At 42.0% G+C, this 15071-nt stretch overlaps 2 protein-coding genes across 3 annotated transcripts; both read left to right on the top strand.

The window, feature by feature from the left end:
• Nucleotides 1-383: 383 nt before the first annotated feature.
• On the top strand, nt 384-8922 carry LOC9269069 (protein CHUP1, chloroplastic). Of its 2 annotated transcripts, none has more exons than XR_010738473.1 (9): nt 384-762; nt 854-900; nt 1004-1708; nt 5219-6511; nt 6637-6768; nt 6847-7079; nt 7174-7285; nt 7380-7523; nt 8606-8922. XR_010738473.1 is itself a non-coding variant. In XM_015764961.3 (9 exons), exons 1-9 carry the CDS (start codon nt 684-686, stop codon nt 8699-8701), a joined length of 2790 nt encoding a protein of 929 aa, XP_015620447.1. In that variant the 5' UTR covers nt 384-683; the 3' UTR covers nt 8702-8922. The 2 variants fall into 2 exon arrangements, 1 of the variants encoding a protein (XP_015620447.1); XM_015764961.3 differs by having other exon boundaries at nt 6847-7028.
• A 3436-nt stretch (nt 8923-12358) lies between these two features.
• Nucleotides 12359-14933, top strand: LOC9270809 (uncharacterized). The gene is made up of 8 exons (XM_015762903.3): nt 12359-12536; nt 12900-13068; nt 13283-13373; nt 13470-13528; nt 13625-13685; nt 14009-14099; nt 14183-14259; nt 14470-14933. Exons 1-8 carry the CDS (start codon nt 12509-12511, stop codon nt 14593-14595), a joined length of 702 nt encoding a protein of 233 aa, XP_015618389.1. The 5' UTR covers nt 12359-12508; the 3' UTR covers nt 14596-14933.
• The last annotated feature ends 138 nt before the right edge of the window (nt 14934-15071 follow it).

Below are 15071 nucleotides of genomic sequence, written 5' to 3'. Positions count from 1 at the left end.
TCTGTAAGCAGTAATCTTTTTACAGCTTGCCTGATTACTGTTCCCATTTACTGTTTAGATCTACTGTAGTAAATCTCCAACAGGCCCTTTGCAGGTGTGTCCAGAAGAGGGTAATGATAAGCAATGCTCCATCCTGTGAGCCTCGTAAGCCTCAACTATCGTCTGGTCTTTGCTATCCAATTATCACTATCAAACGCCAGCTACCACCCATTTTTGTGCACAGGAAACAGCCTGCGTATTAAGCTAGCTTTCAAGCCACAAGCCGTACTTGTATCATGACAGGCAAATCAGAAGCCACAAATTAAGATGCATGCTTTCTTCCTGCCACTGTCAGCATATGTAAATTTTGTCAGCTATTAGTAAGTGCCACACTGCTAGCACACAGAAAAGAGCTCGTCTGCTATACAAGTCCTGTCTGTTTTTGCAAACAAGGGAAGAGATAAACATATAGAGACAGACAAATTGGAAGGAACCGTTTGCAAGCCACATGTTCTAGTGGCTTTCACAGTTTCACTCATTCCAAGGCAACGAGCTGGAGCTCTCCTCCTCCAATGTATCTATCTATCTCTAGCCCAAGATATATCTGGCTTGCCATTCTCATAGCTTGCCAGTTTCTGATGAGCCAAGGGAGCTCTGTGCGTCGTCAGCTCTCCTGCCCGGGACAGTGATGAGGGCAAGGAGCCATGCTTGTCAGGTTAGGCGTCGTTGTTGTAGCCTCCGTCGCAGCTTTAACTCTTAAGAGAGCCAACAGTGGCAACAGAGGTACTATACTTGCTTCTCTCTTGCAGTGGCACTTCCTTCCTTAATTTGTTCCTCTGAATTTCTCACTGAAGCTCTTGTTGAACTTCAACAGATGGCCAAGCAAGGAAAGGAAAGGATAAAACTCGCTACTCTGAACATGTAAGTGCATGCCATTCTCTACTAGCTTAGAACTTGTGAGTTTAACTGTAACTGTTCTGAACACGTATGCGTTTAACTGTTCTTTTCAATTGCTGTGGTTCAGGGGGAGAAAGAAGAAGAGAAGGAAGAGGTTAAAACAATCAGCGGCATAATCAATTCAGCTCTTTCAGATGATGACGACATGCTCTCCGAGATCGAGAGCCTCCTATCAGGGGAGATTGACATCCCCCTACCAAGTGACAGGTTCGACGTCAAAGAACGCTCTCGGTACAACAGTGTTAACTCCGAGCTGGAGAGGCTGCGTGGACTTGTGCGTGAGCTGGAGGAGAGGGAAGTGAAGCTTGAGGGAGAGCTGCTAGAGTACTATGGCCTCAAGGAACAGGAGACTGATGTTGTAGAGCTACACAGACAGCTCAAGATCAAGATGGTGGAGATCGACATGCTCAAAATGACCATCAACTCGCTGCAAGAGGAGAGGAAGAAGCTGCAGGATGACGTCGCCCGTGGCACAGGAGCCAAGAGGGAGCTGGAGGCTGCGAGGAACAAGATCAAGGAGCTGCAGCGACAGATACAGATGGAGGCGAACCAGACAAAAGGGCAGCTGTTGCTTCTAAAGAACCAGGTGATTGCGCTGAAGTCCAAGGAGGAGGAGGCAGCCATCAAGGACGCAGAGGTGCAGAGGAAGCTGAAGAAGCTCAAGGAGCTGGAAGTGGAGGTAGTTGAGCTGAGGAGGAAGAACAAGGAGCTTTTGTATGAGAAAAGGGATCTCATCGTAAAGCTGGATGCAGCACAAGGAAAAATAACAGAGGTATGATATTAGTATCATTTTCACTCAGCAATTATATGCTTCTAAAGCCTCACATTTGCGTGGCATCATTTGCAGCAGCAACAGTTGTTTTTAATGTTGACATATTTTTTTCATGATTTATGTGGCATGCAGACAGCTGGTTGCTGTCCTACATTTTCACATTAAGAAAAATAGGCACAAAATGATAGGCTTTATTTTTTTTTCTTCTTCTTTTAATTTTCCCTTGGGATTCCATCAATCAATTTCATGACAAGGACTCAGAATTTAGACTTTCCTCTCACATTATCAACACTGAATATATTTTTTTTTGAGGGAAACGACGGCAGGAGAGCTGCCGGAATTTAATTGATAGGAGAAAAAAAAAAAACTTACAGTCCCAGAAACAAAAAGGAAATCAAGGAGGACTAAAAGCAGTCCTCCGCAAATCTAGGTCCTGCTTAACAAAGTATGCTACTTGGAACGAAGTACAAGTGGTATTGTGAAAAATTCTCCTATTTCTTTCAAGCCAAACATTCCACCAAGTGGTTAACAAAACTCCTCTAATATCCTGCTTTTGGATTGCTGAGCCTTGTCGATTGATATCCTCCCACCAAGAAGCGATCCCAGCCGGCTGTGAATTAGAAACTAGCAAATTATGCCAACTGTGAACTAGTGCCCAAACTTCTTTAAAAAAGGAGCATTCGCAAAAAAGATGATTAGTGTCCTCAAAGGCATCGGTGCAAAGACAGCAGATCCAATTGCAAGGCCAATGTCTCTGAAGGAGGTTCTGAGCCGTTAGAGTTTTGTGGTGAAGAATAAGCCATCCCAAAGACCTCATTTTAGGTTCAGCTGGCGCCTTCCAAAGAGAGACAAAATCCAAACGAGTGAAAGAACCTTCAAATTGGTAAGAATATGCACTTTTACTTGAGTAGCAACCTGCGGAGTTCCAATTCCAGGTTATATCGTCGGCACTTTGTGATAGATGAAAATCTTGAAGCATGCCTCCCAGCCGCACGAGGTCGTGGATCTCTTCGATTGACGAGAATTGCCTGAAGGAGAGAATCCAGTTGTTTGATGAAACCTCTAACTGAACATTTCTTTGTTTCCTTTTTGCTAGCTGAAAACAAAGAGGGGCAATATCTTTAGGGCAGCAGCCTTGAAGCCAATGATCATGCCAAAAACTTGTTTTTGCTCCGTCGCCCACTGCGATCGTAGTTGCTGCTTGGAACAACCTTTTATCGATATCATCACAAGGCAGATTCATACCAGCCCAGGGTTTGTCCTCGTCTTTCCATTTAAGCCACAGCCATTGAGACGGAGAGCTCTAGAAAATTTTTCCAAATCAAGGAGTCCCAATCCCCCCAAAGATTTTGGTCTGCACACTGTCTGCCAGTTTACCAAACAGCTGCCTGGGTTTGAATGGTCTGGGTCCTCGCCCTTCCAGAGGAAAGATCTTCGAAACCTATCAATTCTCTTGAAAACCCACTTTGGCATTTGGAGGGCCGAAAGATGGTGGATTGGCATTGAGCTAAGAACCGTTTTTACCAGGGTTTCGCGACCCGAAGAGGAGAAAAACCTTCCTTTCCAAGTAGGGAGTCGTGAACCAATTTTCTCAATTAAGGGGAGAAAATCAATTTTCCTCAATTTTCGGTAGTGGAGTGGCAATCCAAGATAACGACAGGGAAAGGACTTAATTGTGCCTGGGAAGATTTGCAACAAAGGAGCTAGATCAATTCCTTCACATCTAATAGGAAAAATTTCAGTTTTGGCAACATTTGTGTGGAGGCCTAAAACTTGCGCGAAGAAATTTAGAAGCTTTGAAAGGGTGGTGAGCTCTGTCGCATCTGGTCTTGTGAAAACAGCTACATCATCAGCATATAAAGAGCAACGGAACCTGTTGCGGTTACTCTCTAACGGAGAAAGGATGGAAGCACCTTCGGCCGCTTTAAGAATCCAGTGGAAGGGTTCCATGGCGAGAATAAAGAGCATTGGTGACAGAGGATCGCCCTGACGAAGACCCCTCGCATGAGGAATTGGTTGTCCCGGTGCACCATTGAGAAGGACCTGGGACGAAGAGGTGGCAAAAAGGTTGCAGATCCAATTGAGCCAACGGTTGCCAAAGCCGAACTGTCGAAGAACATCAAGGAGGTAAGGCCAGCACACCATATCGAAAGCTTTGGCAATATCAACTTTAATGAACAAACTCTGTTTTCTTGTCCTGTGTAAGCGCTGAACCAAGTTTTGAACAAAAATGAAATTATCATGAATTGCTCTTTTTCGCACAAAAGCATTTTGATTTTGAGAGATCATCTCGTTTAGTCTCAGTGCAAGACGATTTGCTAACACTTTGGTGATTATCTTGGTAAAACTGTGTACGAGGCTAATAGGACGAAAATGATCAGCACCTGAAGCGTCATCTTTCTTTGGCAGCAGAAAGATGTAGGCCGAATTTAGCTCCTCAAGATGTGAAGTGCTTAGGTTCATGAAGGAAGTCACCGCTGCTAGAAGGTCACCTTTGATTATTTCCCAGGCAACTTTGAAAAAAGCTCCAATGAAACCATCCGGACCTGGAGCCTTTTCGGGAGGCATGCCAAAAATCGTTCCTCTAAGTTCCTCTTCCGAGATGTCTTCCTCTAGCTCGGACAGATTAAAAGAAGGCAGTTGCAAATTGGTCCAATTCAGATTCTTCGTCCTTTGAAAATTTGTCCCCAATTTCTCACTATAGAATCTAAACAACTCATCTTCTTTATCCTTGGCTGAAACTGCTAAGCCTGATGGAGTTTTCAGTGATTGGATGAAGTTCTTTCTCCTCCTTGAGGTTGCTTTTATATGGAAGAACTTGGAATTTACATCACCCTCCTTAATCCATGTTAACCTAGAACGTTGCCTGATCTTTAACTTATTCAGAACCGAGAGGCCCAAAATACGTGCTTTGAGGTTTGAGTATAGCTGCCGCTCATCATTGGTTAAAACTCTTGACTCCTGTGCCACGTCAAGTTGAAAGACAACTTCCATCGCCACTGCAAGCTGTAGCGTAATATCCCCCACCTGACTGCGATTCCATCTCTTAAGATCACGGGCAAGACGACGAAGTTTTAGGCTGAAAGTAGCGAGACAGTTCGTGGCTAGTATCGGCTTGTTCCAAGATTCTTGCACAACATCTAGGAAACCTGGAATTCTTAACCAATATGCCTCAAATCTAAAACTGGGTGGTCTACCTCTTTTGTCATTACCGATTAGGAAAAGAGGAGCATGATCTGAGCATGCTGAAGAGAGAGGGTAAAGGATTGAACCGCTGAATATTATCCATTGGACTAGACTTGCACACACTAGCATTGGTTTAACTGAAAAATCCCTTGCCTATTCAATAATGCATAGCTATATTAAGAGCTAAACTTATATTTCAAAACCACATCATAATTTCACACTGCTTCTCTCAGAAAAGGAAGAATGAACTAGCAATAGATATTTTTATTATGTTCATTTTCAGCATATACAGATATATTAATAACAGAGCTTATCATTGTGCAGAGTGATGTAGTTTCCCATGCAAGAGAGGAGATCAACAAGCTGAGGCATGCAAATGAAGACCTTACCAAGCAAGTAGAAGGCCTACAAATGAACAGATTCAGTGAAGTAGAAGAGTTGGTTTACCTGCGTTGGGTTAATGCTTGTCTGAGATATGAGCTCCGCAACTACCAGGCACCGTCTGAGAAAATTTCTGCTCGTGACCTTAACAAGACCCTGAGCCCAAAATCGCGTGAGAGGGCCAAACTTCTAATGCTGGAATATGCAGGATCAGAACGAGGACAGGGCGACACTGACCTTGAAACTGCTTCTTCTGCACCTTCTTCACCCAGAAGCGAAGACTTCGACAACGTTTCAGTTGACAGTTCTTCTAGCAGATACAGCTTCTTTGGCAAAAGGCCCAATCTGATGCAAAAGCTCAAGAAGTGGGGAAGGGGCAAGGATGACGGAAGCAGCTTAGCTTCACCGACACAGTCCTTCACTAGTGACTCCCCAAAGAGCGCCAGCCAGAAACCAAAGGGGCCCCTAGAGGCTCTCATGCTCAGAAACGCAGGAGATGGTATGGGCATTACAACCTTTGGAAAGAGGGAACAAGATCCCAGTGATATCATGGATGAGGCAAATGTTGCATCTTCATTTCATTTGATGTCAAAGACTGTACAAGGTTTTGCTGATGACAAGTATCCCGCTTACAAAGATAGGCATAAACTCGCCACAGAACGGGAGAAGGCAATAAAAGAGAAGGCCGAGAAAGCTAGGGTACAAAGATATGGCGGTGTCAACAGTTCAGGTATTGTGCCATCTCCAAGATCTGCACTCCCTCCAAAACTTGCTCAAATAAAGGAAAAGGCTCCTACAGCTAATGCTGAATCCAGTGACCAACCTAGTGATAACCAGAACAACCCTCTAGTTGTGACACAACTGAAACTTGCAAATATTGAGAAGAGAGCTCCAAGAGTTCCTAGGCCACCTCCTGCACCATCAGCCACTGCCAACACTGCAAGTGCGTTACCTCCACCACCGCCACGCCCGCCAGGTGCACCTCCTCCACCACCGCCTCCTGGCAAACCTGGTGGCCCGCCACCGCCGCCACCACGCCCTGGTTCCCTACCTAGGAATCTTGCTGGTGGTGACAAGGTACACCGTGCTCCAGAGGTTGTAGAGTTCTATCAAAGTCTCATGAAGCGTGAAGCCAAGAAGGACACAACTTCTCTGGGATCAACAACATCAAGTGTCTCTGATGTGAGAAGCAACATGATTGGAGAGATTGAGAATAGATCAACATTCCTCTTAGCTGTAAGTTATTCAAGATGATGCTACCTTTCAGAAATATATACTACTGAATTCCTTTAGTCCACTGCTAATTCAGGTAGATTATTATGAGGACTTACTTTTTATATAAAAAAATGGATTTGTTTCAGGTCAAAGTGGATGTGGAGACACAAGGAGACTTTGTTGAGTCTCTAGCAAATGAGGTCCGAGCAGCTAGTTTTGTAAATATCGACGACGTTGTTGCATTTGTAAACTGGCTTGATGAGGAACTATCCTTCTTGGTAAGCTTATCTATTTTTTTTTCAATGCAACACATGACAAAATAGTTAGTACTGAAAAAGGGTCAAATAACGTTTTAGGTCGATGAGCGGGCAGTACTAAAGCACTTTGATTGGCCAGAGAGCAAAACTGATGCACTAAGAGAGGCAGCCTTTGAGTATCAAGACCTGCTAAAATTAGAACACAAGGTTTCGTCGTTTACTGATGATCCAAAGCTTGCATGTGAAGAAGCTCTCAAGAAGATGTATTCCTTGCTTGAAACGTAAGCATCTCCTCTGAACCATTCTTCTCCCAAATTACATGGTTCCTCAGAGTAAGATAATAAATATCTTGTCAAGTCCAATTATCTTTAGCAAGCATAAGCATTTGATGTTTAATTGGACTAACAAGTATCATACTTATGTCAGAGTGGAGCAGAGTGTTTATGCGCTACTTCGTACTAGAGACATGGCCATATCACGCTACAGGGAGTATGGAATACCGGTGGATTGGCTGTCTGATTCCGGGGTAGTTGGCAAGGTTAACATACATCTCTAGCCTCTATCTATTGCCACTTTGTTAGACCATGTAGGAAATCTAAAATCGAAATTCCATCTTGTTATGTTGGGAATAGATCAAATTGGCATCTGTTCAGCTGGCGAAGAAGTATATGAATAGGGTTGCCACAGAGCTAGATGCCTTGCAAGGCACCGAGAAAGAGCCCAACAGAGAGTTCTTGCTTCTTCAGGGTGTGAGATTTGCTTTCCGAGTTCATCAGGTATAATTCATGGGCATATATACGATGGTGTTGATTAATCTGAACTAACATGATGGTGTTGATTAATCTGAACTAGCATGATGGCCCGTGCAGATTGCGCGGCTAGCATCATTATATTTTCTCTCATATAATAGCATATATGTTTTTTTTAATGTATTATTCAAATATATTAAAATAGCAACATAATTTTAAATTTTATACTAACTTTATGAAACTACTAATGTGTAATATTAATATTGTATTTTATATACGTGTTAGTTATTAATTATTTTTAATATCAGATTTTAGTTATTTGTAAATTATATTCCTATATGAACTCTAGACTCGTCTTTCAATATTTATTTTTTTTAATTCCGAATTTTCGTTATTTGTAAATTGTATTTCTATATAGACTCTAGGCTCTTCTTCCAATATTATTTATTTTTAATTCTGAATTTTTATTATTTCTAATTGTATTTCTATGTGGACTATAAATTCATCTTTTGATAATCTTTAATTTTTAATTTTGAATTTCAGTTACTTCTGAATTGTATTCCTATATTGACTTTAGACTCTTCTTCCCATTTTTTAATTTCGAATTTTAGTTATTTTTAAATTGTATTTTTATACGAACTCTAAACTCTACTTTTAATTTTATTATGTTTATTCTGAATTTTAGTTAGTTTTAAATTCCTATATGGACTCTATAATCTACTTCTAATATTCCTTATTTTTAATTCTGATTTTCTATTACTTCTCAATTGTATTTTCATATGGACTCTATACTCTACTTCTAATACTCCTTATTTTTAATTTCGATTTTCTATTACTTCTTAATTGTATTTCTATATGGACTCTATACTCTACTTCTAATATTCCTTATTTTTAATTCCGAATTTCTGTTTTTTCTTAATTTTATTGCTATATGAATTCTGCTTTTCTTTTTCTCCGATTAATATGAGAATTTCTAGGCCATAAGAGAGAACGTGGATGCTCCTTTTTTTATTCCTTTAATAAGTTAATAGATTGAGAAATTGAAATTTATCTACTTGACAACTTATTCTTTTCTGACATAAGACAACTTATTCTTGTGTGTTGTATAGTTTGCCGGAGGCTTTGACGAGGAAAGCATGAAGGCGTTTGAAGAGCTAAGAAGCAAGATGTGTACAACACAGACATCTGCTCCACAAATTTCATAGCTCTAACCATGCATGCTGCATTCCACAGTTGACTGGTTTATTTTCTTTGTTGAAACTTGAAAGGCAAGATTAATTGAGTGGCTAAAAAGTAGAAAAATACAAGTGTAAATCCCAATATGGCAGGAAAGGATGATTAAGTGTACAGACGATGAATACATGCATACTAGATTATGTATTTCTTTGTATTTAAAGGTTGCAAGAGCGCATTTTTAAAAGCAAAAGAACTAGTACTACCAATCAGCTAGACTGCTTATATTTTTTTAGATGATGGAATATAATATCCCGGCCTTTGCTCAAGAAGAGCTACAGCTAATTATTACAAAGTAGCACTCGAGATAATAGTGTAGTTCAAATAAAATAGAACACACTTAAATAGGAAAAAACCAAAATAAGAAGAACACATTTATTCCAGCCTATTTGTTAATCTCCATCCATAGTTGGCATAAAGTTGCATAACCATTTGTTAATGAAAAACACGAGGCCTGGGAGATCTGCTTAACTCCAGTGCAGGTCAAAAACTCGCCTTCGGGTATGCTAGCGTGCCAGTTGATTTGATCCTGCAATCAACAAAAAACAAAGACAAATAAACCGTGGAACCTATAAACGATAGCCGATCGGCTAAGTGCCGATGACATATCATTTATCTTGGAGCCGATGTCATACATGTATCGATCGGCAGTCATAAGTAATTAAGAAGGAACTAAATCTACTCGATCGGCTGTAGATATTAACAATATATACTCCTCATATCGATATATACTTAAATCAAGTGATTGGGATAGATCGGTCACCATGTCAAGACAGTATAAATCACTTACATCGAAATATATATTAATAATGGGACTATATATACTCATAGCATAGCCGATCAGATAGATATAGCATGTATCGGCTAATACTCCGATACCACTCTATACTAAGATATTAAAGCAAGTAGAATATACTGAACAAAGGCCTAATATACGTAAATGCAACAAGATCTTAGCACAGAGGGTAGATTTAACATATCAGCGAAGCATATAGAATAAATGTAGTTAAATCAGGTAAGATCGGCTGAAACCCCGATACTACTCTAATCGGCAACCAGAAGGCAAGCTAGAGACTGATATTCTAAACACGACTTAATAGATCAAACTCAACTGATGCAGCATTAAGTATGAAAAGAAGAACGATATCTAGACAATCAAGCCGCTAGAAGTTTCATAGAGTGGTGGATATCCTATATAATCTAAGTCAACATCGATGTCTAATCTAATCGGCTGCCCTCTACCGACAGATGTTAGCCGATTGTAGGTTAGATAGCGATATTGCCAGAGATTATGTAAGATATATGATAACTCGATGAATTACATAAACAAGATTAGAGTATCATAAAGATGGAAGCACTAATCCCGAGAACGCAAGCCGTCATAACAAGTTTTACCTCTTGTTGAAGATCGAGACAGATACAGCTCAACCCGAAAGTAAGAACTCGTTGAAATAAAACTAAAGCAAAAAGGGTGGCGATGCGCCGAGATTGTATTGAACGTGTGTGTTCCTTAATTAAATGGGGTTCGAGGTCTATTTATACCCGAGAATTACAAACTATGTCCATATCGGACACGACTCTTATCTCTAACAAACTCTAAGATACCATAAGTCTTTGCGGCAGACTTTTGCCAAACATATTTCTAAGGGAATTACATAAAATATCCTAATTAATAGATACAATTGCCTTCTCAGGACTATATCCATGCGCGGCAATCATCTTGAAGCATATCAACCCAACCCGATGTTGTACACCAAGTCGTATTGTCGGAATCGGCCGCATCACCAAGCCAAGTCTGACTCGAACTTAGCCGATCCAATCGTAGCCGATCCAGACTCCAGTCGATTCTTACTCTGTTTCCGCTATAATCCTTATCTTTGATTCCGCTTCGATCTAATCTTCCTTTCCGATACTGATATTACCAAATTTGGTCGTTAACACCATTGTCTCCAACTCGCGACATGCAACTTTCAGAAACTCTCCATCTTCATCACACCTTTGTAATTGTGCCCAAAATCGGAGCCAATGAGTTGCCCTGAAAATTACCTGCATATAGGAAATAGATGGTGATTTGTCAAAAAACCATATCATTTCTACTCAACTATAGAGCCTAACAAATTTTATTGCATTCAGATTTAATGTGATGAATTAGGGATATGGCTATTCGACATCTTGAGGGACCATCTAAGTTGCTGGTTTTTACTTTGCTAGGTGCAACTATTCTGATGAAGTCTTAAAAAGACCTAATCCAAGCATCTTAAGCTGGCCAATAGCAATATAGCATCCAAGAAGACCATGACAGCAATATGTGTGTTTGATCAAAGTAGTATCAAGTAAATCATCATACACATTCATCAAGATATAAAAAGTTCAATAGAACTGACATGTTTAATAATATGGGATCAACAATGGTTTAGTAATCCTATCTTCTACGTTACAAAATTGTGAAGAGAAAAAAACAAAAACAAATGCTCCTTGCGCCTACCTCCAATGGAGAAGAGAGAAGAGGGACATGGAGAATGGGGAGCAAGGGAGTTTAGGGCTAACCTGTGGAGGGGAAGAGTGGGGTTGCGGATCAACGGCGGCAAGTACCACCGGCGGCTTGTGCCGACGCCTGGCACACAGTCAAGGCAGTTTGGATGGAGGCGGCGGCATCGGGATCGGCATCGGAGGAGAGGGCAGCGATGGCAGTGGAATAGAGGGCGGCGGCGGCGGTAGTGGAGAGCGTGAGAGGGCGGGGCGAGCCAACATTGAAGGTGTATAAGTGAGGAGAAGAGGGCGAGGAGAGCTAGAGAGAGGAGAGGAACAGAGCGGAGGAGGCGAAGGCGAAGGAGCCACCACTTTTGTCGTGTGGCATCGGGAGCAAGGGCAGCGGCCACAGAGTGACACGGCGGCGGCCAGAGCAGCACGGTAGAGGAGAAGGGAGCTGCGGCGGCGACGGAGGAGGTGGGGCGTCTTTGCGCCGGATCCGCCAGCGAGCAGACCGGGGTCACCGGATTCAGCGGCCCCGGCCTCCTCACTGGGAGATCCGGCGGCTCATTAGGAGGGAGCGGTGGCGGCAGCACGGTAGAGGAGAGGGAGCTGCGGGCTGCGGCAGCGATGGCGCACGCGAGCGGAGGCGGCGACGGCGCATGCGAGCGGAGGCGGCGAGCGAACCGACGGGTGTGGGGAGAGGAGAGGACAGGCGGCTAGGGTTTTTACCGGTTCGCGAAATCCAAGCCGTCCGTCCACAATCCGACGATCACACGGGCGTGGAAGGGCCAGCACACTGGGACACGTGGACGGCTAGATCGACCCTACGGCGAGATCAGATGGTGGACGAGTAGTTGGGTTTGAAGTGGAGTTAGAGCAGTCTAAAATCAGATCCGTTTCTCTAATTTATTTTGTGATAGCGCTTCAACCAACTCTACTTTCATTTTAGATGGTGTTAAAACTATTTGTCTGGGCTCTAGCTCCAAGAGACATGAAGCTGGAGTTGAAGCAGTGCAAAACATACATTTACATTTCCTTCATAAAAAATTGAAGAAGGCTGAAATTTGAAGGATTTAAGTTGGAATATTCGACCCATATATAAAATGAGAAAAATGTTCAAGCCCATATATTGAGGAGCCCATGAAGGAGGCCAGCCCAATGGTCCCTTCTTTCCTTCCTTTGTGTCCAAATCCAAACAGACGACGTCTTGTTAAACCCTAGAGCCACCACCCCACAGAGCAACATCGCCGCCGCCACCGCCAGCCGCAACAGCACCGACGACGAGGACGAGCTGAGAATACGAGGCGATGCCGAAATCCAAGCGCAACCGCCCTGGTAACTGCATCTAATCCCTATACTCCGCGGCGATTCGTTGCTCATCCATCTATCTGACTGATTCTATTCTTACCTCGCTCATATCCTATCTTTTGCAATTTTATATATGCTGTTAGTTCTAATCATAGAGAATCATACAGTTTACTTTGCACAGCTTGTTTACTTCATTCATGCTTTTCACTCGCCAGTAGTAAGGTACAGACTATGCTGTGATGCTGTTTCCCCAAGGCCAAGGGAGATCCAAAAACCTTCTCTTTTTATTTTTTTTTTCTATCCTGCATATTCTGCACAGATCGCTCTTGTTTTGTAATTAGTTAGTTATCAGCACCAAAGCTCTAATTTGTGCCCCTGATTCGAGCGCAGTAACCTTATCCAAGACCAAGAAGAAGCCTGGATTAGAGCGCAAGGGCAAAGTTGTTACCGATATCAAAGATGCCGTCGAGCACTACGCTAATGCCTATGTCTTCACCTACGATAACATGAGGAATCAGAAGCTCAAGGACCTCAGAGAGCAGCTCAAGTCCTCCAGCAGGTAGCTGCCTCTTATTATTATTAGTATTACTAGTCTAGCCAGTACTGTGCCTCTCTGCTCAAAGCATCAAACGATATGCTGCATAGATTGAATTTTCGCTTTTCGGTTATGCTTTTCGCTTTAACCTTGCAACTACAACATATTTGCATGTATTTGCAAAGGCTATTCTAGGTTGGCTGTTTGATGAAATTCTTACATACTCCCTTTATGTCAGGATATTCCTTGCTGGAAAGAAGGTCATGCAGATAGCGTTGGGGCGTTCACCTGCTGATGAAGCTAAAACAGGCCTTCATAAACTTTCCAAGGTGACATTTTCCTTTCTTAACACTTGGCATATAATACAATCCACACCATTCCTTTGAATTATGAGCTCTTACTTGATGTATGTTTTCTGTATTTAGTTCCTACAAGGTGATACTGGACTGTTCTTTACTAATCTTCCAAGAGATGATGTAGAGAGGTAGTCTCCTCATCCAATGGCTTGCACTTTATACTTATACATGATGACTGCCTATGCTTGATATGAGCTTTTTTTTTGCCATATATTCCACTGCAGATTATTTCGAGAATTCGAAGAGCATGATTTCGCCAGGACAGGAAGTATTGCGACAGAAACGGTATTCAAGTTATCCTTTCTATTTATGTACCTCTGTTCATGGCTTGTTTTCTCAGTAAACAATCTAGAATGACCATGCTTATCGAGATTTATGCTGACGTTACCAATGACAATGTTAAGCTCTTTGGTGATTTTAGGAATGAAAGTAGTAGGATTTACAGTAACTTGTGGAAAATTAAGTCAAAAGCACTTTGACAGTGTTAAGCTCTTTGGTGATTTTGTTTTAGCTGTGGTGTCTGCAATGCACAATGTCTGGAATAACTATTCACTCTCTCTTCTTCATAAAACATGGTTTACTAAATTTAGAACCTGATGATATGTCAGGTGGAGCTTAAGGAAGGCCCCTTAGAACAGTTTACACATGAAATGGAACCCTTTCTACGCAAGCAAGGAATGCCAGTTCGTCTGAACAAAGGTTAGCAGTTTCCCTACATTTTTTGTGCGCGTGTTGGAAATCACCAAGCGAAATGGTTGTAAAGTTTGGCCTGGTTGATGCAGGTGCGGTAGAATTAGTTGCAGATCACATAGTATGTGAAGAAGGGAAGCCCATTTCACCAGAAGCAGCACAAACTCTGGTATGTACTGCATATCGTGCATGATTAAAAAAATGCAAAATCAGATTGGCATTTTTGATGATGTTAATATTGTGACCAAGCCAATGGTAACATCTTTGTGGTGTCGTAATTATTATGTACTTTAAGAAATACACAAGTTAAAACACATTGGCCAATCCTATGTCTTTCTATTCCATTGCATTAAGGTCCTCTTTAATTTCTGTATTGCAGCGGTTGCTTGGGATGCAGATGGCAACATTCCGACTGTACCTTGTCTGCCGGTGGTCCTCTGATGACTTCGAAGTTTACAAGGAAGGCTTGGCGCAACTGCGAGCTGAAGCTGATGATTCTTCTTAAGCTTGTTTGGCTTGCACACCCAGTTTGCAGTGACGCACTTGCTGTCTTGTTGTGCTGAGGCAGTTTTTGGTATTGTGCGTGCGCATGGCGTCTGTGCTCTTTTTTGCCGGAATGACCGAAGGAGGTCATTCAATGTAAGCGTCTGTGCTCTTGGTACGTTGGAAATCTGAAAAATGTAATATGTTAACAGGGTGTTCGTTGTCCTAGTATTTTCTATAAAACTCTTCGTGTCTTATTAACAGGGTGGCACATCTACGCAGCTAACATGCTTCATCTGTTGGTATTTAAACTCTTCCGAACAATTGTTACTCCCTGAATGAATTCGTTGGTAGCTATAATTTGATTTCTCGCCAAAAAGAAGAAAGAAAACGTACTCTTTAGTTGTTTTTGGAGCCTAGCCTGGGGCCTCTGTGAGTGTTGTGTGCAGGTTTGTTTGTTTTGTTAATTTCATTCTTCCTGTTTCTTTTATTTAATTC

This window comes from Oryza sativa, chromosome 12 (assembly GCF_034140825.1).
Source record: "Oryza sativa Japonica Group chromosome 12, ASM3414082v1".
Classification (NCBI taxonomy): domain Eukaryota; kingdom Viridiplantae; phylum Streptophyta; class Magnoliopsida; order Poales; family Poaceae; genus Oryza; species Oryza sativa.
The sequence above is the reverse complement of the archived record's forward strand: the minus strand, read 5'-3'. Positions and strand labels throughout refer to the sequence as shown.

Coding starts and splice junctions, on each gene's coding strand:
- LOC9269069 (XM_015764961.3), top strand. CDS start 684: ATGCTTGTCAGGTTAGGCGTCGTTGTTGTAGCCTCCGTCGCAGCTTTA. Junction 901..1,003: donor AAACTCGCTACTCTGAACAT/GTAAGTGCATGC, acceptor GCTGTGGTTCAG/GGGGAGAAAGAAGAAGAGAA. Junction 7,524..8,605: donor TTGCTTTCCGAGTTCATCAG/GTATAATTCATG, acceptor TGTGTTGTATAG/TTTGCCGGAGGCTTTGACGA.
- LOC9270809 (XM_015762903.3), top strand. CDS start 12,509: ATGCCGAAATCCAAGCGCAACCGCCCTG. Junction 13,374..13,469: donor GCCTTCATAAACTTTCCAAG/GTGACATTTTCC, acceptor TTCTGTATTTAG/TTCCTACAAGGTGATACTGG. Junction 13,686..14,008: donor GAAGTATTGCGACAGAAACG/GTATTCAAGTTA, acceptor ATGATATGTCAG/GTGGAGCTTAAGGAAGGCCC.